This window comes from Anastrepha ludens, chromosome 6 (genome assembly GCF_028408465.1).
Source record: "Anastrepha ludens isolate Willacy chromosome 6, idAnaLude1.1, whole genome shotgun sequence".
Taxonomy (NCBI): domain Eukaryota; kingdom Metazoa; phylum Arthropoda; class Insecta; order Diptera; family Tephritidae; genus Anastrepha; species Anastrepha ludens.
Window position 1 is genome coordinate 40479377 of NC_071502.1, and position 27918 is coordinate 40507294.

The 27918-nt window shown below is 36.8% G+C and overlaps 1 protein-coding gene across 1 annotated transcript in view; it reads right to left on the bottom strand.

Annotated features, from left to right (window-relative positions):
- The window catches only part of LOC128866916 (nidogen), a 32922-nt gene extending 7026 nt beyond the window's left edge, over nt 1–25896 (bottom strand). Inside the window, exons 1-4 of the mRNA XM_054107968.1 lie at nt 25197–25896; nt 3612–3914; nt 3365–3541; nt 59–1324 (exon numbers count right to left, since the gene is read on the bottom strand). Coding sequence (XP_053963943.1) covers nt 59–1324; nt 3365–3541; nt 3612–3914; nt 25197–25439 — 1989 coding nt within the window. The 5' untranslated portion in view covers nt 25440–25896. The remainder of the gene's footprint in view (nt 1–58; nt 1325–3364; nt 3542–3611; nt 3915–25196) is intronic.
- Between the last annotated feature and the right edge of the window lie 2022 nt (nt 25897–27918).

Genomic DNA, 27918 nt, shown 5'->3' on the forward strand with positions numbered 1-27918 from the left:
GTTAAATTTGATCACTTATTACTCTACTAACTCGCATTGCTTCGATGCTCCAACTCACCTGGCACTCATCCTGGTAATTACCACTAATGATGTAATCTGGTGTGTATTCCTGTTGCTCCTCAAGCACGGAGTCATTTCTCAAACAGCGATAACCATTTCCCTCGAACCCATCAAAACATACACAAGTGAAACCGCCCTCGTTGTTGGTGCACAAAGCATTTCCATCACAGACATGTGTTTGCAACAAACACTCATCAATATCCAAACACACCTCCAAGCCATCCTCCTGCAACTGAGGTCCATAGCCATGGCGGCAGTCGCAGCGGTAGGTATCCTCATACGGCACACACACTGTGTTCTCGCCACAACTAGCACTACCGTCGGTGCAAGCATTCGATTCGGCATCAACACCAATCTTAGTCAACACACTGGTACGCAAAGCCTGATCACGCTCGAAATAATCCAAAACAATCTTCAAAGCTTTTTGCAACACACTTTTGCCTGTCGGCGACTCTTCGTGATCGAGTCGACAGCTGTGAAAGAAAATGGACTGCTCAAGTTGCAAGTTGATGACACGGTTCTCTTCGGGAATTTCAATAATATGCGCATGCGCGGAATACAACTCATTTGCCGACACAAACTTGTACTCGTCCACGTAATCAGCCATATGCAATTTAGCATTGCCACTCACGCGCGGCACATCACCGAAAAGTTCGAGCTTCACGGACAGCTGATCCCAATAATTGAGTCCCTCGAATGTCTGATTAACAATCAAAATCTCGCCAGTATCGAAACGTACCTTCGACATATGCACACAATGACCACCGGTCAAATGATAGCCATTCGCTACACCATTCAATGACTTGGCGAAAAGCCAACCAATGGCGCTAAAAACGGGTACGGCTAGACGCAATTGGGCGCCCAACTCCGCGCTAACCGGATTGATGGCAGTGTAACTGCGTGCATCGGCAGTTACCACATAAGACTGCAACTTGGCGCGTTCATCTATCAATTGTCCATTTATTTCACCAGCCAAAGTGCCAGTGACACGTATGGGATAATCGGTTTTCAGACAAGCGTTACCATTGCCATAGTAGCCATCACGGCAGACGCAACAAAAGCCATCTAATTTATCGTAACAGTCAGAATTGAAACTACATGTTTTATGGCCACTTTCTGCGCAGGTGGGCATTTGTGGAGCTACATTGAGACCCTCCTGATCAGTGGGCGTTTGCACATTTGTTGTTTCATCCAAAGCGCCAACGTGGAACAACCAAACACCAGGTACGCCAATATTCGAGTTTTCGGTAAAGCCAAAACGAGCCTGCAGATATACAAAAGCACATTGAATATGACATAAATATGCACATACTTAATAGGACTATCAATAAGTTCGTGCGGTTTTTTTTCGAAATTTGAAACTTTATTGACGTAAAATGGTTACAAATTTAATATTCAAAATATTGTCCATCGCTTACTACTACTTTTTCCCATCTTTCTGGCAATTCACGGATTCCCTTTGTGAAAAATTCGGTCGGTTTTGCCGCAATCCACGAATCGATCCATTTTTTGACTTCATCGTAATTACGGAAGTGCTGGTGAGCCAGGCCATGTTGCATCGATCGGAAGAGATAGTAATCGGATGGCGCAAGGTCTGGACTATACGGCGGGTGGGGTAGGACATCCCATTTGAGCGTTTCTAAGTATGTTTTGACCACTTGTGCAACATGTGGCCGAGCATTGTCATGTTGCAAAATAACTTTGTCGTGTCTATCGGCGTATTGCGGCCGTTTTTCTCGCAGTGCTCGGCTCAAACGCATCAATTGTCGTCGGTAGACATCCCCCGTAATCGTTTCATTCGGTTTCAGTAGCTCATAATACACAACACCCAGCTGGTCCCACCAGATACACAGCATAACCTTCAGGCCATGAATATTCTGCGCCGACGTCGATGTTGAAGCATGGCCAGGGTATCCATACGTTGCCCGACGTTTTGGATTGTCGTAATGGACCCACTTTTCATCGCCAGTCACAATTCGATGCAAAAAACCCTTTCTTTTGTGCCGTTGAAGCAGTTGTTCGCATGCCATAAAACGGCGTTCAACGTCTCTTGGCTTCAATTCATACGGCACCCAATGGCCTACCTTTCGGATCATTCCCATGGCTTTTAAACGTTTGGAAATGGTTGATTGATCAACTCCCAAAGTTTTTGCAACCTCTTCTTGCGTTTGAGCCGGATCTTGATCGAGCAATTCCTCCAATTCGGTATCCATGAACTTTGGCGGCGCACCCTCGCGTTCTTCGTCTTCCAAGCCAAAATCACCACTTTTAAAGCGTGCAAACCACTTCTGGCACGTTCGCTCAGATAGAGCATGCTCACCATAAACTTCCACCAAGATACGATGACTTTCGGCTGCTTTTTTCTTCATATTAAAATAATGAAGAAGAATTCCCCGCAAAAACACATTATTTGGCACGAAATTCGACATTTTCAAGTGTGGTAAAAATATTGTTGTTTACGCTTCAAATAAAAAACTTATACTGACGTTTGTGCCTTACGACAGTAGCTCTCCAATGAATGTTTGGAAATGTGGATCGATGGAATAATAATCAAGTTACGCCATCTGTTGTAAAACCGCACGAACTTATTGATAGTCCTATTATAATTTGACAATTTATTTACATATTTCTTTTTTTCATTTTAATAATGTTTTTATTAAAATATAGTTGACTCTCCTACGAAAACCATACAAATTTGTGCAAATTTAAATTTCCTTTACAAATTGCAACAAATTCCTATACAAATTTCAATGTTTTAATCAAAATTTTTAGAAAAACTTGAAGTATGCAGCTTTATAGCTCATTCAATTTTGGTTCAACGAAGAGTAAGTTTTAAGTGGCTCAAGAATCGTGTTGCATTTTGACAATTTTTTTTAACTGGCAGTCTTATTTTCTGCACTAACAAATGTGCGCCATTTTTTATATGGAAAGAAATGCTCAACACCTCAGCGAAATAAAACTTGTAAAAAATCAACGCAATTTTTGAGCCACTTAAAATATGCACTTTGTAATACTGGAATTGAATGGGCTATAAAATTACATACCCCGAATTTTCCTCAAAACTCTGTTTAAAAAGTTGGAAGTGTTGATGTTTTTAAATTTTTAGTTGTTCACTTTTTCTGCATTTTATACAAAGTATAAAGCGCTGAGTTATATGGTTTTCGTTGTAGAATGCACTATATTTTTATAAAAATATAAAAAACCAACTACAAACAAAATCGTCAAATTTTGGTAACTCGTCGCGCTTCTATTATTTTGAACACAGGTGTAAGGAGTTTGGTGCGCAAACCAACGCAGTACTCACACTGTCAGTGCCGGAACCGTCGATGTAATAGTAACGTCCATCTTCAGCGATAAAGCCAGCCTGTGCGCGTATGTCTGGCAAGCCCAAAGCACCCGTCTCACCTTGTAGCCAATTAATGCCGTTATGCTCATAAATGAATTGCACAAAAGTATCCTCCGCATTGGCGATCAACACCACCTAAAATCATAAATCATCATAAAATCATTTCGAAAATTTTATTATAATAAAAATTGTTGGTTTTACCCACCTGAAAGGTATTGAGTTTATCATTCTTAGCACTAAAGTGTCCCACATTTTTCCAAGTGGCCACAATCAGTTTATCTGCCACGAATTCTGATTTTTCTGGAAATGCATATTTCACCAAGTCGCTCGCTCTTTGTAGTTGGGGCGCTTCCGCCGATTCAAAGACTGATATGGATGTTATATTATAAGCGAGCGTGGTATCAACATTGGCGTAGAAGGGTGCAATGGATGGATACTCCAGCGGGAATGGTTGGTTGATATACTCGGGAAATTCGATGTTGAATGTCAATATGCCGTTAGTGTTGATCTGAAATATAAATGTTTTAAATTGTTGAGAATTCTGTGACAGAGCCAAAAATGAAGAATACGAGATTTGGGGCTAATATTCTTGGTAAATTCATAAATTACTGATAAAGAAATTTAACAGATAAAAACACACGAATTTCATATCTAATTGGACCACATTAAAAACCAAGGTTAAAAGAAACTATAAGAATGACCTGCATAATACTGGGCAAAGTACAGTGAATGTACTATAAAAAAATTATAAATAAATAATTTGCGCGTATACGGTTAGGTGTTAGGTGTTTGGCCGAGCTTCTCCTTCTATTCGTGGCGTGCGTTTTGATGTTATTTCACAAATAGATGGACCTACAGTTTTAAGCTGAATCCGAACGGCAAATGGTTTTTCATGAGGAGCTTTTTCATGGCAGAATTACGCGGAGGTTTTTCATTGTCTGCTGAAGGGGGGCCGCTATTAGAAAAATTGTTTTCTATCATTTTATTTCATGCACGGAGATTCGAACCTACGCACCCCCGAATGGTAGTTACGCACCATCCCATTCGTCTACAGGGGCCGAGTACCAATTACCAATCAGCTTCGTCATACTAGTGGGCCAGGCACGGCCAAAAGTTTCTGTAGGTAGCTTCTAATTCAGATATGGCTCGAAGTTAAATGTAACGGTTGGTGGAGAAGTATTATCCGCAGAACTCCCTATCAAACACAAGTTCAGGCTCCCGGACCACTGTTTGACTTCTTGGCTTTCGAGGGAGCCACAACCAAGGAAGCAACTGATTGGCTTCCTACTTGTGTAACAAATACAAGGCAAGTGGAAATCTATTCCTACAGCCAAGTGGCAACTAGAGCCCTGGGTTCGATAATGATGCGAATCGAAACTAATGTGGGAATGTCTGGCTTACCCTTTGACCGCATCTGCATTCTTCGAAATTCTGCTCATTTGGCTACCTGCTTACAAGGGCATTGCAGTGCGCATGAGCTAGCTAAACAGTGAACCCGCTTTTTCTGCGAAATAAGAGGATTGTGATCACCCTGCTCCGGGAAAGGTGAACTTCGCATTACCTCGTCGAACGCTGAATGGATCAAAGGCGTTCAGGGACCTTCTAATATTAGCAAAGCCACAGCTCTCAAACTTTGGGGTTGTCTTTACCATTAGTACCGTTTTGCGGCAGCTGTTTGAGGGATGGCGTGAAATCATCTCGGTACCTTCTCCGTAGCTGTCCTGCGCTCGTGGTGCTAATATTCAGACTTTTTGGCTCTTACTTATTTGCTACGCCTGATAATATAGCAGTAGCATGATGAATTTCATTAGTGACAAACGGTGACGGTTAACCAAACCACATTAGTCATCGTTTGGTATTTTTTGTTTGCTTCTCACCACCTAAATATCTTATATCACCACCTAATATAATATATCTATCCGTACTGTTATGTTATTCCTCTCCGTTTTCCACTGCAATGGTGCAACCACTAAACTTAACTTAACCTAAACTGCTTTCTAATTGAGATATTTAATTGATTCCCATAGAGGAATCTGATCTTTGACCCCTGTGCGTCACACCTTAACTGTATCCAATCGTGACCAAAAATTATTTGTGATATTTGTGATTATTTTTAAGGACCACCCCAATATTCCTATAAAAACGGACAAAATTTCTTGAGCAGAGCATCACTCAAAAGCAAAAGCACTGATTTCAAAAGTTTTTTACGTTGTTAGAAAAAGTATATGGGTGCTAATGTGAATGATTTGTGTATCACTGATTTAGCTTGGTGTTGCCATTTTTTGTGTTGAAAAAATAACTTATCAAAAAATAGATGAAAGTATTACAGCAAGTATCATATATGTTTAGCTGGTGTTGCCACCTGTTTTTTTGTTTGTTTTGCAATTAGAAATTGATTACATATTTATTGTAATATTGTAAAATTGTATATGCATATATCTACGTAAAGGTAATGATAGGCTTAATACAATGATATTTAAATTAATAGTATTAAATTTTAATTATTAAATAGCGTTGCCAACTAATATTCAAAGAAAATTAATAACAAAAATTCAATTAGCGTTAAGATATGGGTATCAATTAAATTGTTTTCATAAAGCTTTAATTCAAATGGTTTGTGTACCTAACTCTTAATACGCAAATGTCAACTAATAGTACAAATGAATTAAGGGGTTATATACCTTGTGTTTTTCAAAAAAATCAAAATAAATTTTATTTCTTTATCGTAAAGTACAATCCCTTGAGAACATTTTCCAAAAATTTCATAGAGATCTGAGCAATAGATCAAAAGTTACAGCGTTTTAAATTGTGCGTCGTCACGTCCTGAGCGTACGGCCTCATGCGGCGCTTGAAACTTTAAACGCGATTATCTCAAAAACGTGTTTTTCCAAAAATGCTTTTGCGGTGGACGCGATTGCAAAAAAAGTATTCAACCGATTTTTATAATTTTTTTTTAAATTGTTCGTAATTGATGTCGCCTCTTAGTGAACGATCAACTTTTTATGTACATTTTTATTTTGCAGATATGAATTTTTTAATGCCAATTTTAGGACTGTAGAAGTGGAGTTTTTTAAAAACATGTTCCTATTTTCACAAAAATCAAAATATTTAATATATTGATCGTTCACTAAGAAGATATAACCCTATACTAATGAAATCTTTTCGATTTTTTGATTTCAGTTGACTTGGTGGACTTGAATCGCGTCCACCGCAAGCCTCTTCCAAAAAAAGGGTCTTGGGGGAAAACGCCATAACTCCGTCATTTTTAAATATTTTTACACAAACAAAGCCTTTTTTTTTTCTTTAAACATTGTAATATCCAATAATAAAAACTTTTATACAATAAAATTATTGCTACATATCTTTAAAAAAAACCCAACTTTCGCTAATTTCACCGGACCACAAGGTATATAACCCCTTAAGTAATGGGTTTCAGATATCAGGTAAATTATTTGTCTAAGAACGTTTTCATTAAAAAAGTATTTTTTAACGGTGCTGCCAGTTATTTTTTAATTCAAAAAGTATTGGGATTACCTTATAATATAAAGTATGTATATTGAGTGAAAAAAATGTCGACTATAAACAGAAATTAATTGCCTTTCACATTCAAAAACTAAATTTTTCTAAGGGTTTTATAAGTATTAAATGTATTAAGTAATTCACTGTATATTCAAGTGAAGCCGAGGACAACGGCTAATTTAATCACAAAATTAATAAAATAAATTTCAAATTTTGAAAAAAATACAATATATATTTTATTTTTAAACTGTATTGCAATGCGACATGTGTCACAAATGAATAATTAAAAAAATCTTAGTGTGGGGCAAAATAAATCCATTATTTTCTCGGTAGATGGCTGTAGTGATCGATATCTCGCAAAGTATCGATCAACCAATTTAAAAGGTGTTAACAATGGAAGTCATCAAAGAGAAAATTCGGTACATTTTACAGTTTTTCTTTGATAAAGGCGAAAATGCAAGCTAGGCCGCTGAAATGGTGAATGGTGTTTATGGTGCAAAATTTACGCAAAAATAATGGATTTCTTTTCCTCCAAACTCATATATTCCTACGATTTCTTCTCATATACTATACACCGCGGTGTTAGGCATTTTCTTCTACAAGGTGGCGCAAAATTAATCACCCAATCATATTTGACACTTATGAGCTAGACAGCTGCAGAGTACACAAGAAATGGAGCGCTATATTCAAAAGGAACGTGAAATAATCGTGTAGTCTATTTTGAAATATTTCCTGGTCGCGTATTTTCACATTTTGGTTTCGGTGATTTGGCATTGTCAGCAAGATCGCTCGACCTAACCACCATAGACTTCTTTCTGTGGGGCTACTAAAAGTCGCACGTTTACTGGCTCAATGCAGACCAGCTTTGCTTGCTGTATTTGCTTTGCTTGGCTTTTAAAACTTATAGAGCAAATGGGCGCTTGGAACGGTGTCATAATAATCAGATGATTGGTAAAAGGAAAAAGAAAACAGAGATGTTAGCCATATTCAATAATGCATAATGAATTTTGGAATCATGATGTTAATTAGAAGTTGTAAAAACATATTGCGAACTTTTCTTTTAATAGTAAAAATGTACAAAATAAGACGCCAATCACACCAACGACGAATGTTTGAAATTTCCTCAAACATTTTTGAAAAACAAACGTAAATAAAAAATATGTATCTTTAATCTGCCAAAAACTCGCAAATGAAGCTAAGCCAAATCAAATCAAATGAATGAAGGGTTCAATTCGTAATGTCAAAAGCGCTGCAAATAGAACATTGAGGTATTTGAAACTTCGTCGTACTTTAAGAAACAAAGCCCAATTTGGTCTCATTACATTTTTTGACAGTTATCGAAGCCAAGCAAGCAAAGCCAGCCTGCATTGGGCCAACACCTCGACAGGAATGCAAACAGTTCCGAGGGAAAGTCGTGGAAAATGCGATAAAACGGGCACATTGTTTATCTACTCTAATGGCGGCCACTTGGCGTCTATCATATTTTCCAATTAACTGAACAAATTTTAAAGGTCCAGACAAAGATTTCTATCACTCAAATTATTTGTTTTTGATGAAAATTCGAACGTGTACTTTCGATGGAAGAAACGGTGTGACACCTCAGCAAAAAAATTGTCAAAACTCACTTGAAACTTGCACTTTGTTGGACTACAATTCAATGGGTTATGCAAATACATACCAAGGCGAATCTATTATGGTCTAGTGCCATAAATAAATGCGCCTTGATACATATCTACCCAGAAAAATTGTAAAAATTCTGATTAAAAAGTTGTAGGTTTTGATGAAAGTTTGAAAAATGTTATACAGAGTTTAAAAATTCGTAACGCATTGGTGTTTGTTGTAGTATGAATTATATGAATTATGTTACAATCTGATGCTATGTAGAGTATGTTAATAATTAAAGATGATGAAATATAGGGTTATTCAATAGGTGCGCTCCAACTTTTTTCCGATAGGGAGGGCGAACGACGCAATATTTTTTATTTTTCGCTTGTCATTTGTAAACTTCATTAGTATACATTTCATCATGGAACGCTACACACTTGAGCAATGATTGCAAATCGTGCAAATTTTTTATGCAAATAATCGTTCTGTTGCTGCTACTTTAAGAGCATTACGGCCATTTTAGGGTCCATTTAACAAGCCGTCCCGTTTTGGGGTTATGTGAAGTCATTGGTCTACAGTAACAAGCCGGCGACGATTTGTGAGCTCAGAGCCAATATTGAACGCGAAATTGCTGGAATTTCGGCCGATTTATGCAAAAGAGTGGTCGAAAATTGTGTTCAACGATTGGTCTTCGTAAAACGTGCACGCGGTGGTCATGCAAAAGAAATCGAATTTCATACTTAAATGTATATGTTCAAACTCGATAATAAAAAAAATTAGTTAAAAAAGGCAAACCGTTTGTGTTTTATTCAAAAAAGTTCAAAAGTTGAAGCGCTCTTACTGAAAAACCCTATATGTGACTTTGTTGATGACCTGATCCTCCTCGCGAGAAATATGAATGTTCTAGAAGAACAATTCCAAGCACTCCAAATATCGGAAAATTCTTCAGATTAAAGATCAGTGAAAGCAAAACAAAATACCTTGCAAGACTTAACACGTTGAGAAAAAGAAAGCGTGGGTCAAGTTAAATATCTACGACTGCTTCTCGGTAGAACCGACCATATAACAATGGCTTTACAATACCGCGTGCAGGCTGCAAACAGAGCATATTTTGCTCACGTTAAAGTGTTAAAAATCAAGCTCTTGTGTAGAAGAACGAAAATTAAAATATATAAAACATTTATTCGATCAGAGGCAAGATGGGTAGATGACGTTGAGGGCGATCTAAGAAGCATGGGAGCGGCCAACTACCGTAATATGCCTATGGGCCGAAATGCATGGAGAAAAATTGTGAAGGAAGCTAAGGCTCACACTGAGCTGTAGTGCTATGCATGATGATGATGATGAGAGTATTTGTACACAAATTAAGTATACGTCAGAGTATAACATTTGCAACGCTAAGCATTCAATTCCGCTATAAAAATAATGCATTTTGAAACACCTGTGCCCCAAAAACTACTCCTGTGCAACGCAAAATCTAAATACACCCCCATAATTTCATTTGTTTATGTTCTACTTAGGAATACTGCTGCTGCTGCTGTTGTTGTTTTTCCTGATACACATTGAAAATGAAAAGGTGTAGTGTAAAATGCGCATTACGAGGAAAGAATAGAAATGTTTTATATGCACATATGTATGTATGTATGAGTGTGTGAGTGCACGCATATCTTTAAGCTGTGGCAAACAAATTCCCACAAGCAACCGCGCAATGCAACAAAAACACAAAAGTAACCACAAATGGCTGCAGCAACGGAAAACATGTGTGGCATATGCCACATGCATATGTGTGGCAGCTACTGTTGCAACACATTGGTCCCTGCTGTGTGCTGATTGTACTCCTCTATTTGCGTGTGCTTGTGTGGGTGCGTTGAGGTAAGAAACACACAAAAAAACCAAAAGCATTTAATAGGAAAAATCAACAACACGCCAAATAAATGGCATGCAGAACAATAACAACAACAAGAGAAATAACACTAACTTTTAATTACAACTTCATGCACACAAGCAAACGCTGGAACACCACAACACTTGGCAAATGCAAAAGCAAGTAAAATCAACACAAACAGCCGACGCAACTAAATTTAGACCTTAAGCGAAACATTGTTGTTGGCACTGCTGGTTGGTTCTCCTAAGTACTTTTGCATTGCAAACCATCTGAGTAGTGTAAGCGGTGCGCACAGCATTCTCAGCATGCACCAAGTACTGCGAGTATTCCATCGCTGCTGCAGCATCTTGTGTTTATTTGTGAAGTGAACCGTAGCCGAGTTGGTTCAACGCTTGATGGAATGCGTGCGATCGATGCATGATTTGTTGAAAGATGAGCATCATTAGTTGGCGGTCGCTTAATAATCGCCGATCACAGACACAGCAAGACCATGATGGAATGCAGCACTAATGATAACCATAATCTTCAACTGAATCATTGTGTGTTGGTGCTGTTGCGCCGCTGCTATGGCTGAAGGCAACATCTCATTCATTTGGACGCACACACATTAATGCACGCACAGAAGTGTTGTGTGATACGCGTATTGCTGCTGCTCCGACGATTAGTCACACCAGCTGCAGGGTGGCGATGCGATGCAAGTCAATTAACAAACCCATTAGATGGGCCACTTTGAAGCATGTGCGTATGTATGTATGCATGTACACATTTATGTCTTCTCCATATACGCACCAACTCAAACACACACGCCAGCCAATGCAAATACGCATACAAATATGCAACTATGTATGTAGATTGTCATCAATGAAGTGGTTTGCTTTTCTTACGCGTATGCGGCTCATTTGTTTGCCTTTTCACATCTTATTTTTCTTCCGACACTTCTCTGCACGAGGATCCCACAAATGCTCTCTTAACTACATAGGTGTGTGTGTATCATCTAAGTTGTTCGTGTCATGTGCTTAAATGCATGCATATTTGTTGATGTATGTGTGTATGGGTGTTCTGTTTGATGCAGCGCCTAAGTATTGCTAGGCCTAATACTTAAGTACTTACATGTACTACTTATAGGCACTCACTGCATTAACACATATCCCATCCAAATGACAACAATGTAAGTGCGAAATATGGCATTTTCAGTGCTGTAATTTTTGTTGCTGTTCTTGCTGCTACAACATAATTAATGCTGCAATGTGCCGATAAGTTATTGAGCTAATAGGCGCTTTAATGATCGACAATTTGCCGCCTCGTAAATTTATTATGCGCTCAAAGCACTACTAGATTCACGCTTGCATGCGCACACACTTGCGTACATACGAGTACATGTACGTGTTCGGATATGCATATGGAAAGAATGCAATTTTAGTATACGAGTGAGCTATTCTAGTTAATTTATTAAGAGTAGTAAAATATTTCCAAGTATAAACTTCACAGGCCGATGCCGCAATGGATTTTTTGGCAATAACTAATAAATAGTTAGAAATATTTTAATTTGACACTTAAATTGACCTGTATTTAGCTCTTGCAGACGGTTGGACCCACACAGCTGCAGTGGGTTTTTTTTCCAGAAATCTAATAATTCCTTATCGATGTTCCTGTCGGGCACGTTGTGAATGGATATAAAATATACGCTAAGCGTAGTTTTCTCATCTTACCAATAGAGTACGATTTATAAACCTCGAGACAATAAAATGTTCCTCACTTTAAAGTGCCATTTAACTCTTTTCGTTTTCTCAACAGTCAGTCAAACAAACATTTGTCAATTACGAGCTTCAACTCTTTGATTTTACATATGTAGCTATAAAATTTTAAAGAGTACATATATGAATAATAATTGAAAAAATATAGTTCATGCTACAATGAAAATCATTTAACGCAAAACTCCGAACAGTATACACAATTTAAAAAAAAGAATTCAAAATGTCATCAAAGCTTTTCACTTTTTCTGGGTATGCATTTTAATAGTCCATTGAATTTTAGTACAAACGAAAAGTTTCAAGTGACTATAAAATACCACTGATTTTTTACAATTTTTTTCCATTACACAAAAAGGCTCGAATTTTTTCTAAGTACTTATACATTCTGTCAAAAAAATATCGGGAATTGTTCATTTAAAAAGCGCGCATATATCTAAATTTGCTTTGCTGGAATGTTGGTACAACTGTCCTCCTCATCTTCAGTGATGAGGCACATTTTCACCTCAGTGGGTTCGTCAATAAGCAGAATGCACTCACAAAGAATGACTGTTTGGAGCGGTTTATGGGCCGGCGGCATCATTGGGCCGTTTTTTTCCAAAATGAGGCCGGTCAGGCAGTTATTGTGAATAGTATTCGCTACCGTGAGATGATAACGAACTTTTTATGGCCCGAATTGGAAGATATGGATGTGGACGATATGTGGCTTCAACAGGACGGTGCCACTTGTCACACAGCTAACGAAACAATGGCTCTTTTGCGCGAAAAATTTGATGACCGAATAATCTCACGTCGCGGCGATGTCAATTGGTTGCCAATATCATGTGATTTGACACCGTTGGACCTCTTCCTTTGAGGTTATGTGAAAGAAAGGTGTACTTCGATAAACCAGCAACAATTCAGGAGGTAAAGGATGAGATAATTCGGCACATTAACGGCATAGAACCGCAATTATGCCTCAGCATCATCGAAAATTTGGACCATCGGATGGAGGTGTGCCGCCGAGGCCACGGCGGCTATTTGGCCGATATTTTGTTTCATACGCAATTAAGCAATACCAATATTATCATAATAAAGACAAATGACAATAATTTCATAAAAAAATTGTATTTTATTCAAAATCGACATCGGGCCTTGAAACTTAACCACCCTTTATAAGGCTTTTGCAGTGGTCGGGAAGTCGGTTCTGAACATAGCTGAACTAGCGCAAAGATTCGTGATATTTGTAGAGAAATTGTAAACAATATACATTAAATTCAATTATTCTTACATAGTTTTTCTAATAGCGATTACGCCTTGGAGGGCTATGGAAGAGTTTGATCACTACTGATCACTGTGTATGTGTGTGTAGCAGTATTTAAAATATTTATCTTGCCTTTAACACACCTCGTGGACTAAATACATGAAGATTAAATGTGGAAGAAAAATCAAAGAAAGCCTCTTATGCCATATTCGCGTTCAGAAGACTCCTCGGTACGATTTGGAACTTTTCTCCTTGACTCACACATTGAATATATGTATGTGCATGGCGGTCATTACACCAATAATGGAGAAGCAGCGGCTGTCCTTTGTCCGCAATGTCTTTCAGACTCCCTAATTACTGTGGTATATTTCAAGCTGAAATCTACGCCGATACAAAAGCAGCTGAGTTAGCTCTGGAATTAAGTCCTCTTAATACTCGAACACACATTTCCATCTATAGCCAAGCGGCTATTAAAGCACATATTCGACTTAAAATGCATAGCATAGAGATATTTTCATAGATCAGCCAGTACTACCGAGCCGAGCTATTTGGCCGAACTCTTCCTTCTATTTGTGGTGTGCGCCTTGATGTAGTTCCACAAATGCAGGGACCTACAGTTTTAAGCCAACTACGAACGACAGACGGTTATACCTAACCTATCTCAAAACTTAAGTAGCAACCGTCTTATCAGTCTTCTGCGCATCAGGTTTATGGCGCGACAGCTCCTGGCCAAATGGGCTTGTGCATGACTACCTTTGGGTACGGCCACAGATTCAAAACCCATTGTGAGCACGAAGCACCAAATGATAGATAAAAGGTAATTTCTAATTGCGGTCGCCCCTCAACATGACAGAAATATAATCGGAGATTTGCCATTGCCTGCCGAGGGGTGACCGCTATTAGAAAAAACTTTTTCTAGCATTTGGTGTTTCATGCACAGCGATTTGAAGTTTTTTTTTTAAGAATTCCAAATAGAGCTTGAGTTTGATAGATCCGTATCCACTATGCGTCGCCAGGAAGCCTTTGATCTTCCATGGTTCCTTGCATCTTGCGGATTCTACCACCAAGCAGCCTGGAAAACTTCGCCAGCATCTTTGCGCAAAGTGTGGCCTATCCAGCCAAATCGCCTGCGTTTGATGACGAGCTCGATTGGGCGTTCATTGGTCGAAATAAGCAAATCCTGGTTTGAAATAACAAGAGGTCTCCAGATTCCCAAAATTTTGCGTAAGCACGCGTTGACGAAAGATTGCAGTCTTTGGATGAGCACGAATGTAAATAATTAGGGTTCACAGCCATATAGCAACACCGATTTTATGTTGGAGTTGAAGTTTCGTAGCTTAGTTTTGACTGATATGAAATTTGAAACCCATATGTTGTACAACTGTGAAAATGCTGCACGAGCTTTGATGATACGGATTATTATTTACTTTGAAGGGGATTTGGAAGATTAAAAAATATTGTTAAGTATGTAATCAATATTGTAAGGTATTGATCAACGCCTGTAATAGTATACTTTAAAATAATTGGCGCGTGCATGCTTCCAGGACTGTTTGCACTTGCCACTTCGCGGACTTGGGATATGCGTCTTTATACAGGGTTGCCCATATTCGACGGACCCGACGGAATTCGATGACTCTTTGGGCCCATTCCAATCAACGAGGCTTGTCCGCAGGCAACAATCTTTGCGTCAATTGAATCTTATACGGGAATAAATGCAAATCAATGCGGATAATTCGTTGTAAAGTGGTCCGAGCAATGCCCCACTGCTGAGAACGGCGATTTTGGGATGTCCTTCGGATGGTCGGTTTTGATTTAGCCTCTTTGGTTTAGAAATAGCATCACCAGTCGAAAACCTTTCGTACAAACGTTTAATGGTGTTCTTAGAAGGCGCACTTTTCACATTATTTAATTTTTTATACGCACGTTGAGTTTTCACAATTGACTTCTTTTGTTGAATGTAAATTTCAACAATTTGGAAGCGCTCGCGTGGCGTGTACTGTTCCATGGTAAAAATCTGCTTGGACTGACGCTTCCAACGCGGTATATCATTAAGCAATCTGACGTCTCTGTCAAAAGATACAGGGTTGCCAGATGGGTCCGTCGAATATTGGCTACCCTGTATTGTCCTACAAACGGTGGGACTTACCAATTCCAAATCGTAAGAAACTTTTCATGTCACTAAAGCACGCAGAAGGTTAACATTGTCTGCCGACTGCTTTTAGAAAAAAATATTTCTATAATTTGATAAGTTGTTTAAAAAAAGGGGAATTACACTCGAGAATGGCCTACGTAATGAATTCTTCCTGATAACAATACTTTTTGACTTACAAAACGTCTGATATTAAAATGCAGTCTATAAACTACAGACGATCGCGTAAATTCAAAGTATTCTCATAAGTATATATGTCTATGTATGTGTACAAAAAGATTTCGATTTCAAATTGCACCAATGTATGTACAAGTCACAAGTAGTTACAAGCGAGAGCATAGAAAATGAAAACAAATCGAGCACATCTGTAAACATTTGACATGATAACACAATTTCGGCCGATCAGCTTTGTAACCAAAGCAAACTAACACACGAGCACATAAAATAGAGCGTAGACCCAGATGAGACAAAGCAGCTGTTGTTGCACTTTGCAAGCAAAGTCCACAATACTCTTCGAACACCTTCCACTAAGCACACACTCACGCTGTGATTGATCGAAAATCTGTATACAGAGTCAAAAATATTGTAAATACAAGTCTGTAAGCAGAGCATCGAGAAGTCAGCACGAGAGCCAATCAAGTTTATTTACACTGCTGCGACCTGCTGCCTACAAATGTACATACACACATAAATTTATATTAAATGAGTGCTATTTTGTTGACGTTGATAATATTTGATGCTATACAGACTGCTGCGCTGAGGTTGCAATTTCTTCCCCAATAAATCAATCTGTATCAAAAGAGAATTCAATGAACCCAAATTCGTTGACACCTTGGACGGAATACGAACGTAAGGAACGTGTAAGCATGTCAAAAATGTATGTATATATGTACAGAAAAGCGCTGGACTGTATGGAGAAACTTTTTTCCAGCCTAGAGGAGTTTAAACAGGCATCCCACCAGAATGTCAAGGTAAGAGAAAGTTTATCAACAATAACTCTAATTGCCTCTTAACTAACCCCTTTGTTTAGCAAGCAACGGCGGACCTACCTAGATTGTGTAAATCCGCCGTAAAGTATTGAGTATGGCAATTAGTTTCCGCCCTCGTAAAAGAGGTGTCGCTGCGGGTAGTATTTATTTTTGTGTTTGCTTTAGTAATATACTGGTGATTTGAAGGTGTATATGTGAAGTCTCGATCGTTTGAGGCGTAAAGATAATCTTTTATCTGACGTCAAAAAAACAGCATTTGAGGGAAGTCATGCTTCATTATTACCTTTTAAAGAAAAGTGCAGCTGAAACGTGTTTTATTGATTGAATATTTACGGTAATCACGCTCCATCAAATACAACTTGTAAAGAGTGGTTTCGACCCTTCCAAAGTGCCAATTTCGACGTGAGTGACAAAGATCGCGAAGGGACATCGAAAAAATTCGAAGATACTCAACTACAACAACTATTGGATGAATGTGCATATCCAACCCTTGATGATATGTCTAAAGATTGGATGTTGACAGATCAACTGTCGGTAAACGTTTGTACGCGATGGGAATGGTCCAGAAAGCAGGTTACTGGATGCCACAACAATTGAAGGAAAAGGATATCGAGACACGCTTGGTGACGTGTGAGATGCTTCTTGCACGGCTGAAAAGAAAAGGTTTTATGCATCCCCTAATCATTGGCGATGAAATATGGAACTATTATGATAACCCTAAGCGTCCTAACCCTAGAGATTGCCAGGTGAACCAGGTCCATCGGCAGCAAAAAAAATATTCATGCTTCGAAGGATATGTTGTGCATCTGGTGGGATCTGAAGGATGTCATCTATTACGAACTCTTTAAACCACCTGAAACCATCACTGACGATCGTTACCTACTACAGGTAATGCGTTTGAATCGAGCTCTCAAAGAAAAGCGGCCGGAATGGACGGTAGACATGACAAATTGATTTTGTTGCATGACAACGCCAGGCCACACGTTGCTTAATCGGTCCAGAAATATTTACAGGGACTGAAGGTTCTAGTAGCCAGTGTACTCATTAAGTTAGGGTTATATTGTATATATGTATCCCCTATTAATAATAATAAAAATTTACTTGTTTAAATAATTCGTAACTTGGGCTAAGAAAGGACGGAAACTTATTCCCATACTCAATAGAATATATAGACTTTTGCAGCACAAAAATCAGCGTGTTCCATTATACGTCGATGTCTCTGCAGTGGGTACCTAATCTTGCACTTTCTCCCTTTTCTGAATATCCAACTAATATGTATTGGAAATACTACATTATTTGAATGTTTCGAATGGTAGCTATTATTAGGTTCTATGTCAAAAAATTTCGGGCAATATGTTCTGTATCCTCTTTTCTGAAAAATATACCGTAGATTCTAGATGAAATATAATAGTCATCATCAAGATAAGTTTTAAGTTGGTTTACGTCGATCTTAGGGACTTGGCTTACTTAAGATGTAAAGATACGTTACTCTTTGTTCTGAAAAAGGTTAAGGAGCCATCAAAGCCTTTCAACATCTCTCAAGCAAAATGAATGAAATCGAGATATCTTTTACAAGTATGAGACAACCTTGTAGACGGCAAGTTTGCCGATACATAGAACAATACAATGTCTAATCGGCGCCTTGGGTGCTACGGTTTTTCATATATTTCACGTCAAGCGTTGAGTGGAGTGTTCGTCTTGTCATTAGGAAATCGAAGTATTACCGCTACACTTGAACCAAAGACACTTGGGCAAAAAACAAAAACTTGGTATGAATCTACATATTTCACCCATAAGCACGCATCATTGATAAAAGTGAGTTTTAAGGTCACATAAAGCACAACTTTTGGAGAATGCTGATTAATTGACAGCGTCCGCGATGCTTTAGGTAGATACTAGCCAACGTCGGCTTTCCTTCCTTCCAGCGAGGAGTAGCTCAGAGAGCTAGTACAATCCTAAATGCATTTTCGATATCAATAAGCAATGCAGAATAGATACAAAAACACATTCGGCAATCATCTAGACACAACTAATACTTCCAACTCTACATCGAGGCTAAACTTTACCTGCAACTAGATATTAACCCACAATCACCACGATCCTTTTCAAAAGCTGGGTTCCAGAAACAGACTACGGCGAACTTCAATGGTGTTGTAAAAGTATTCCTCTCAACTAAGTAGGCAAAATCGTTAAGCGATTATTGCGCCAATTAAGAAGAAAAAAGTTATAAAAAAGCAAAATTGGATGATTAATTTTGCGCCACCTTGTACACGCTGTACACGCAGACAATGCATGTGCTCAATCCTCTAATATCTGCTCTGCAAGCGCAGCGCTTACTGAAAGGACACTCCTTGGCCGGATATAAATTAGGATGATCCGTTCATGTAGACAATACTCAAAACGGAATGCCAAAGCATAGCTCGCTGGTATCGCTGACTAACTTTTTAGCAATTTAGTTCTACCATATGCAGGTACATTAGGGTAGTCGACAAAAAGTTGAATTAATGAATATTTTTTAAGACACCTTCAGAAATTTTTTCAGCCATCAGGAAAAACACAAGTGTGTGTTTTTTTTAAATTTCCAAATCAATTAGTATTTCATGGTATCGAAATCCTATAAGCTTCTAATCTATTTTATTTAAAATTGCTATAAAATTTATTTTTTCAATGGGCAAGCTATATTTATAATCAGTAATTATCAAATTATGAATTTTTGGTCTTGATTTTAAGTCTCACTTTTTGAAACTGTAATTATAATTGACAAATTCAACTTTTTATGGACTTTAATCATTTTTTAAACATTTTTAGTTTTTACGGATTTTATAAGAAACTTGCAAAAATAGCTTCAAAGGCTTTGCTGAACTTTTAGTATTAAACGATTTTAAAATAGAAAATTTACTCGTAAAACAATTTTGAGGTTATCCCAACACTAATTCAATACTTCGGCTTTCTTTGGTCCACCCTAAAATATCATACATTTATGCGTTCATAAAAAACTGTACCTATTCTCAGAGCGTGCAGATATTTTAGCTGACGTATCTATGCCAATTTCAGCTTTTTTCACACCCGTGCAAATGTGTAATTTGACGAACGCTTCGTGGCGCAAACTTACTATGTCTAAGTCATACGACTTATGGCGCCCAATTTAGCGCCACATTTTGCTAAACAGTCATTGACAACATATCTTTGCATGCGGCAATTGCGGTAGTACTAGCGATTTCAATAGAGAACATAGGCACATATTGGCTTTTTAGCTGCACAGCGACACACTTATCAACGCCCATTTTTCTCATTTTGTCAATTCTATTAGCCGCGCAGTTGCCTGCGGCTAATGGCCTGGTCGGCATTTTTTCAGCTTTTTTTCTCAACGCAGGACATTTGCCATTATCTTGTTAATGGACACATGTGGACACACACACTGAAGCATACAAATAATTCGAAACAAAAAAACAAATGGTATCGCTGGCTGCCGGCCAAAAATTTGCTACTTGTCCACTTTAGAAAATTATGATGTCTTTTATAAATACTTTCGCAGTTTAATTTTGTGACAAATTTCACGCGAACCAGCTATTTTTCCGCACGTAGTGCTAACCGTGATGTGGCGCGAAAACACACAAAATTCTCTTGTTGACTTTCTCACTTCAATTAAGACATTTTTTACCAACCAATAGCACTAAATTTTGTGATTAATCATGTCGTACGACACACATGGGTGCTTTTCCATAGACGACTACCGATGTACATACATACATAAGTGGAATAATAAAGGCGCCGAAGACGTCGAACATGGCAGCCGACTTTTAAATAACCGCGCTTAATTTTGATGTATTTCATAAAATGTCCTATTAAATTCTTAAAAAATGTCTTTGAAGAAATCTCTCAGCTAAGCATAAATACATGCACAGTAGGGCGGGTCAATTTTCATGAAACTATTGTTCGACATCCCTGCTCATAGATTCGGATTCCACATGAAATTATAGGGGAAAAAATTCCGCTAAAGCATAGCGCTTAAGTCAATTTCGAGCTTCCCAAATTTTAAGAGAAGCTCTCACATAATTAAGTCATTTAGCTTTTCAAAATATTCACGTTTTCATGCTAAATTTTTTTCATTAATTTTTTTATAAAAATATAGCTCATTGCATAACAAACACCTTGCAAAACAAAGTTCCAAACTTCGTACAAAATTCACAAAAATTTAAAGGATTAGGGGTAATCAGAATTTTCAAAAAAGTGGGATTTTTTCGCATTTTCTTAAAGCATAATATCTTAAAAATATTGTGTGAAAATTTTAAGCGAATCTGACAAATACTTTTCGACAATTAACAAAGGGCGCTCGGGCGACCCAAAGCATTCGGTTCTTTCTCGAAAATCTGAAACATATTTCGTGAGGCCGCCATATTGTTAATTTTGAAAAAAAAAAGTTTCGATCAGGCACTAGATTATCTATTAATAAAACTAATTTCTCTTGTCCGATGGATTTGAGATGAATCTCCAAGATAGCGATAACTTTTACAATTATTATAATTTTTTCTTTTTTTTAAATTTTGCTAAAGTCAAGTCAAAACATGATGTATTAATGCTATGTTTTTATTTTTGTAAAGTAAAGCAATTGACTAGCAAAAAAAATTATTAAAAATCATGATTTTTTCAGGCCTCTGACTACCCCTGACCCCTTAACAAATTTCAAAAAATTACCATGTGGAGAATTTTTTTCCATATAAGGCACACTTTCTGCAACCTTTTTAATATGGAAGAAAATGCCCAACGAGATGCAAAAAAAAAATATTTTTGATATTTATTTTTTATTTAAAGAGTCGCAAGTTGACGCTACGAAGCAAATTATTATATAACTATATAATTTGTTTAATATTGATGGACTACAAGTAATTATTTTACATATAAATCGCATTAGGTTAGGTTAGCTTGACCTGGCTGGCTGAAAGCCATCACATAGACCTATTGGTCCTTAGTGGTGCCAGATGGAGCTTGACCTTCACGTTTCTTTGTAGTAAGCTTCTTGTAATAAGTGTCCTTTGCGAATCTAAGTAAGCTCTGAAGCTCTATACAAAATTAATTTTTCGTACTGAAAAAGTACCAAGTACAAATTGGTATTAAAAAAAATACAGTCATAGTATTTAAGTAAATATTCATCTTAACTTCGTATTACTAAAAGAAAGCTTCTTTCCAAATATGGTGAGCTCAAAAATGATTTTAGAGCTATGTTTTAGTAGACATTTTTTCTGTACTTTTATACAGGATCCGAATCTTCTAGAAAGGAAGTCGAAAAGAAACTTTACCCACCCTAATACGCAGACATGCATATCTTCACTTAAATATAATATACATTCTGTTAAAATAGTACCAGGAATGAATCGTTTAAAATGCCTGTGTAAAGGTATTGTCAAAATTCACAAGAAATAAATAAATAAAGAAAATTATTTGGACGTTATGCGGCGTTTGAGAGAACCAATTTATTAAAAATTGGATAAAAAAAATCATACCGATACTGTAGATTTGAAGGAATAACAAATATTTTGCTTTATTAACCAATTTCCGGCTCTTTTTTGACCGAATATGCACTTTGAAGGGGCAATATATTATTTCTTCGAACATATTACCTCGAAGGTTTTGATGTTTAAACTATGTTCCCAAATATCTTAGTAGAAAGCGAATAAAATATAATAGAATAAATATAGTGCCTGACAATCGGGCTGTCAGTAGACTTTTGGATACTTTAGAATGAAAATCAATGCTGGACTAAAGGCATTTCTGAATCTGCCATGTGGATCTGCCGGCTGGATCTATAAAAATGTTAAGCCATACGGTGACAGCTTGATTCAGAATTTTTTTGCAAGGCGTCTAGTAAAATCTCACAGGCATGCCTTTGCCTGCTTTCTGTTTAAATGACAAGTTATCTCGATACTGGCAGCAATTTCACGCTTCAAAAGCTGGCAGGAACTTAGTAACTCCGGTGGATCATTTCCCACTTTAATAACAATTTGAGGTATTCAAAAGTTATTTTCAAAGTGGTTTGTTGTAATGCCGAAACAATGAAAATTTTAGAAGCAAACCTCGACTCCTCTTCTTACGTAAAATTTCCGAGAAATTTCGAGAGACTATCATGCTAATTTAGAATGGAAGCTATTCTTGTATATATTTGTATGGTCCGCCCAACCGAAAATGTTCTTTGTACTATCAATAGTGTGCGCGCGAGCTCGAGAACATCAAATTACTTTAGCAGAATTCTTCTTAAAGATCTCAGCCTTTTCTCTTAAAATGTTCAGTTAAATGAGAAATTGCTAGCAAATGTTTGCTTTTTTCCTATATGCGCTTTGGAGTAACAGGCGAATGACAACGATTTTGGACATAATGGACATATATTTTACAGGATCTTTCAGAAGTAGCGCCTAGGTGCAGTGGAGAATAATTCCTAGACAGTATCTTTCTTCATGTCATCTTTGATATTCGTTAAGTAAAAAATGGCCGATTATTAAGAACAATTGGTAATTCCTATACGTGGAAATATTCGACCGAATGAGTCGACAATTTAAAGCTCAGTGAAAAAATATCAAGAAACTATTTCTGTAAAGAATAGAAAAATGACTGGCAGACCAAAAACTGGACGTTCTGTTGAGAATATTGCTGCTGTAGTGCAAAGTGTTACTAAACAACCGAAAGTCAACATCGATGTCCCGACGTTCTCAACAATTAGGCATTCATAAATCGGCTGTTTGGCGGATTTTTCCTGTAGACGTGCTTTTGGTGGACATTTAAATAAAGCGATTTTTCACATGTAATTGCAAAGAGCTATATTTTTACCAAAAAAATAGTGGAACCTCAAATAATCTAAATTGTTTTATTCTTTTATTTTAAAACAACATCTACATATTCTCTATTACTCCTGTCTCTATTAGTCCTATAAGTACATTTAGTAAAGTGTAAATGAGATAGATGATATTGACCAATCGAGCATAAAAGAGTTTCAAAGGCACTTTTATAGTAATATTTTCAGATAACTAAGTAGCCATCAGAGCCGCTTTCAGATGATTGAATGATCCAAAAACAATGCTCTACTAGGCACATGATCAACATGCTGGATGAGGAGCATCCGAAAGTAATGTACATGCCTAAAACTCAAAGTGAAGTGCCTCTGAGGACGAGTTGCAAAATCGACAAGAGTCATTAGACTATACTTCGAGTCTGCGCAGATAGTTTCCCAATTTGCAGTGACCAGTCGGAATACCTTTTCTTTTTTGGGAGGTTAATGAGTTGTTTAAAACTTTTAAGACTATACCCTCCCAGTTAGGAGTTGGCCTAGCATAGTCCCATTGCTTGTTGTCCACTTAATTTCCTAAGCCTTAGAGCTCTTTTTTGATAATGTTTTGCCCCACAGCCGAGAGGGGATCATGTCTTATTAGCTTAGATTCTGCAGCCCCCCTGACTTCACAGTGTCCGTAGAAGCTGAATGCGATTGCACGCCCTTAAAGAGTTTTGAGAGATTCCAAGTGTTCCACGTATTTTGGTCAATCGTTGTAAATTTTAGCTTGTTTATACTCGTACATTTGTAGTCTTGAGTATAATCAGAGAGGGTTTGGAAAAATTTTAATTTAGAAATTTATTGAATGTTGAACAATTTTTCTAAAGAGTTTTTTAAAGTTAAATACATGCGTTTATTTTTTAAAATTGCATAATCATTTTTCGATTTTCGATGAAATATTCTTAAAAATTTTTTTTTTTTAAATTAAAAAAAAAAATTTCTTTTTCAAAAATTAAAAAAAGTTAATATTTTTTTTTTTTGGAAAATTGGAAATTAGAAAATTTTTAAAGCAAATTAAGTTTTTGTTTTTTGTTCAAATTTTGGAGAAATTTGTTTTTTTGTTTTCAATTTTTTTAGTATTTGAATATATAGTTCGAAGTGCAACTTTCACGGATTATTGTGCGTAGTCTCAGTTATTAATCAAAAAATAAAAAAAAAAATCTGAGAGGAGACATTTAAAAAAAAATTAAAACATTTCTTTCCTTTTTCAAATATTTTTGTAAAAGGGACATATTTTTTATCCTAAAAAAATAAGAAACATTTTTTTAAATGTTTACCTTCTATTTTTAACTTTATATCAAAATTTTCAGCATTGAATAAATCTCTAATTTATAACATTTTTTCAAATTTTTTTCAGTTTATTAAAAATAAATAAATCTAATAATGCAATTTCAAAAAAATTTACGACAATTTCCAAATTACTTGAATCACTTCACATGGATTCGCTCTTCAGTCTCTCCATACACTCCGGACCTATTGAGGATTTAAACTCAAAGGACTATAAAGCTTTGAGTGCACCTTGACTTTTGCGTAGAATGGTTAACCATTTAACAAATGATACACCAATTATATGTATATCCATATAATCCATAAATATCTGTATATATACGACGCTATTTGCTTTTCTGTTAGGACAAAATGCGCTGCAGAAAAAAAGGTGCTGATTTGTATTTATCGAAGAAGGTAAACTAGGTGGAATGAAAAAAAATTTAAAAACTGTTTTGAATGCTTTTAATTAAACACTCAGTGTCATATCGTTTTCGAATATGTCATAAATACTAAAAAATTTGAATACATATGTATGTACGTATGTAAGTATATAAGTGTGCACTTACAAAGAGTTTATCATATTTTTCACTGTAAAAATTCATGGGTCTATCCAAATCCAAAGCTACATATTCGCTATCACCATCATTCAAATAATGAATCGGTGCCACTGATCCCTCCAGATGCTCATAGAATACATCAGCACTCAACGTATCCACGTAGTGTTGTTGTTGCGCACTTGCGGTGGCGGCCACGCACAGTAGCAGCGCCAGGCACAAAAATTGTGCAATATCCTTGGATTTTTTAGACATATTCTCGAAGCACACTTTTGCGCGCCTTTAATTTCGAACTTTCAATGTTAAATCTTTTCTCACACAAACAAATTTTGCTTCCAGAAATTTCACAATTTTCAATTTTTTTTAATTTAGACACTAATGAAGAAACGAAAACACTTTTAAATATTCAAAACTTTTTCTCGCACTTCTTCAACATGATTGCAAGCGGCACCGCGGCCATCGAGAAAGAAATTAAAATTCCAAAAATATATTTTTTAAAAATAACTTTCCAACTGAAATCAGAGTTTTCACTTTTCAGCCTTTAGTTTTTTTGTTTTTTTTTTTTATTTTTCTTATATTTTCTGTCTAGTCTAGGCGCTTGGCTGTTGAGACCAAGAACTTAAGATCGCACGACTAGAATACACCGAAGTAGAAGCAGAGAACTCGATTGGCGAACTATACGCCACTGCCACACTTTTACAACTGATACGAATTTGAATAGCATGAATCCTCCTGAGCCGCGAGATAGCAAAACAGCCAGACAGGGCGAACGATGAGCAACAGTGCCGATCAGCGATGATAGGCTGCGTGTGACGCTTTATTGGTGTGATCGTGGACGCAGCAGTGGCATAGGTAAGTATATGCGAGTATGAAAGTATGACTGTATAAATGTTTGACTGCGGGACTGTGCGCTTTATTTAGTGCCGCGTTAGTGTTTATGCTTGCGTAGACGTTAGCTTCGGCGTCGGCGTTGGCAGCATTCGTAGTGCATGGGAAATAACACGATCCCAAGGAAGTTGTTGATGCGTACTCGCACTTATAAATATGTATGTGTGCATTTGTATGTATGATTCTGCCAACACAAATACACTCTCATTCAAGCATATGTATATGCACGCTTGCTGGAGGTAATCTGTGAGTATTTGCATATTTTTGATGGTGGAGTGCACCCTAATAAACCTCTCCCATTATTCGAATTTCACTTCACTTCCTAGACCTATACGCGAGAGTTTATTTGACAAAGAGTTCGCCGCGAAAGTCATTATCTATCACCCACTCAGAAATCAAAGATTATCTTAATGGTTATGACAAAAAGGAATGTTGGGAATGCGCAAATGAAAGCCTACTAAAATACACTTTTCCTTTCATGTAGCTCCGCGTTTACATGCATAATGTCTGTATATATGTAGGTACATTTACATACATACATTGCGTTATACAAATATAGCACAGGGTCTTGTTGACAAGTTTTCACAATTTATTCCTTTCTCATCAAGTTTCAAACTTTATTTCAATTAAAAAAACAGTCGAACTTTGTTGGAAGAATTTTTCGAAAAATTTAGAGCAGTCAGTTTTGTAGTTAGTTGAATTTTGTTATAAAAAAGTGCATCTTTGAATCGCTCAAAAATCGCGAAGATTTTAGGCAATATTTTTCTCTAGAGGTTTTGTGCATTTCTCGATATTAGTTTTTCTATAGGAGAAAACACCCAACACTGTCAGCAAAAAAATTAACAAAAATCCACCTAGAACTTGCACTGTATTATACCAAAATTCAAAGGGCTCTAAAACTGTATACCCGAAATAATACTAAAATTAAAGGGAATCAGTTCTTAAAATTCTTCAATAACTCCTAGTGCTATCGTGATTTTACGCAGTGTATATTTAAGTATGAATGCATGTGTATGCAAGTATTTACATTCCTTTGTGCTAAACAAAATTATTGCTTGCTTTTTTTGATTTTTTAGCGCGCGCTTTTGCGGCCTCTTACTAAATATTTTCTTAATGTCGCAAAGGCTAATTTTAAATTTAGTTGCTTGGTGATATATTTTATGTTTTATGCGGCGACGCTGTTGTTTGCGTCACAGGGGGACAAGTAGCTTACAATCAGTTACCAATCTGCAGAATATGTTTTCCAAAGTATTATTTTTATTTCTATTTCTTTTTTTTACTTTTTAGTATTGCAGGTTTCTTGTTTTATACCACACTAGTTTACAATAATTTTCGCCTATGCTATTTGAGTAAATTTTTATTTGTTGGTTTTCATTGGAAAAACAGCTAATACCACCAATCAACTGTAGAAAAATCTAAATAGAGCAGTTTTGGATGTTTTAAATAGAAATTTAGCGAAGACGTTGAATGTAACTCGGAAAGAAATCGTAAGCTCTCGTAAAATTTCTATTTTATATTTTTACCTGAATGCTTATAATTTGAACGCTTCTAATTCAATTTTGATCAACAAATTGTAATTTTATTTAAAAAAAGACCATCCTTCGACGTACAAAAAATTACCAGATGTTAAAATATTTTTCTATCAATTTTTTTATTAAAAACACTATTATAAATAATTATTCTGCGTTGCGAAAAGTCTCTAGTAACTAAGAATATCGGCCGAAGTTTATTTTATTGATAAGAAATTTACAGAAAAAACTATTTGTTTGATAAATGGTGCTGGAGCCTCCCACTCTCTCGTGGGAGTCAGGAGGACCTTATCGAGACTATAACGCACTGTGGCCAT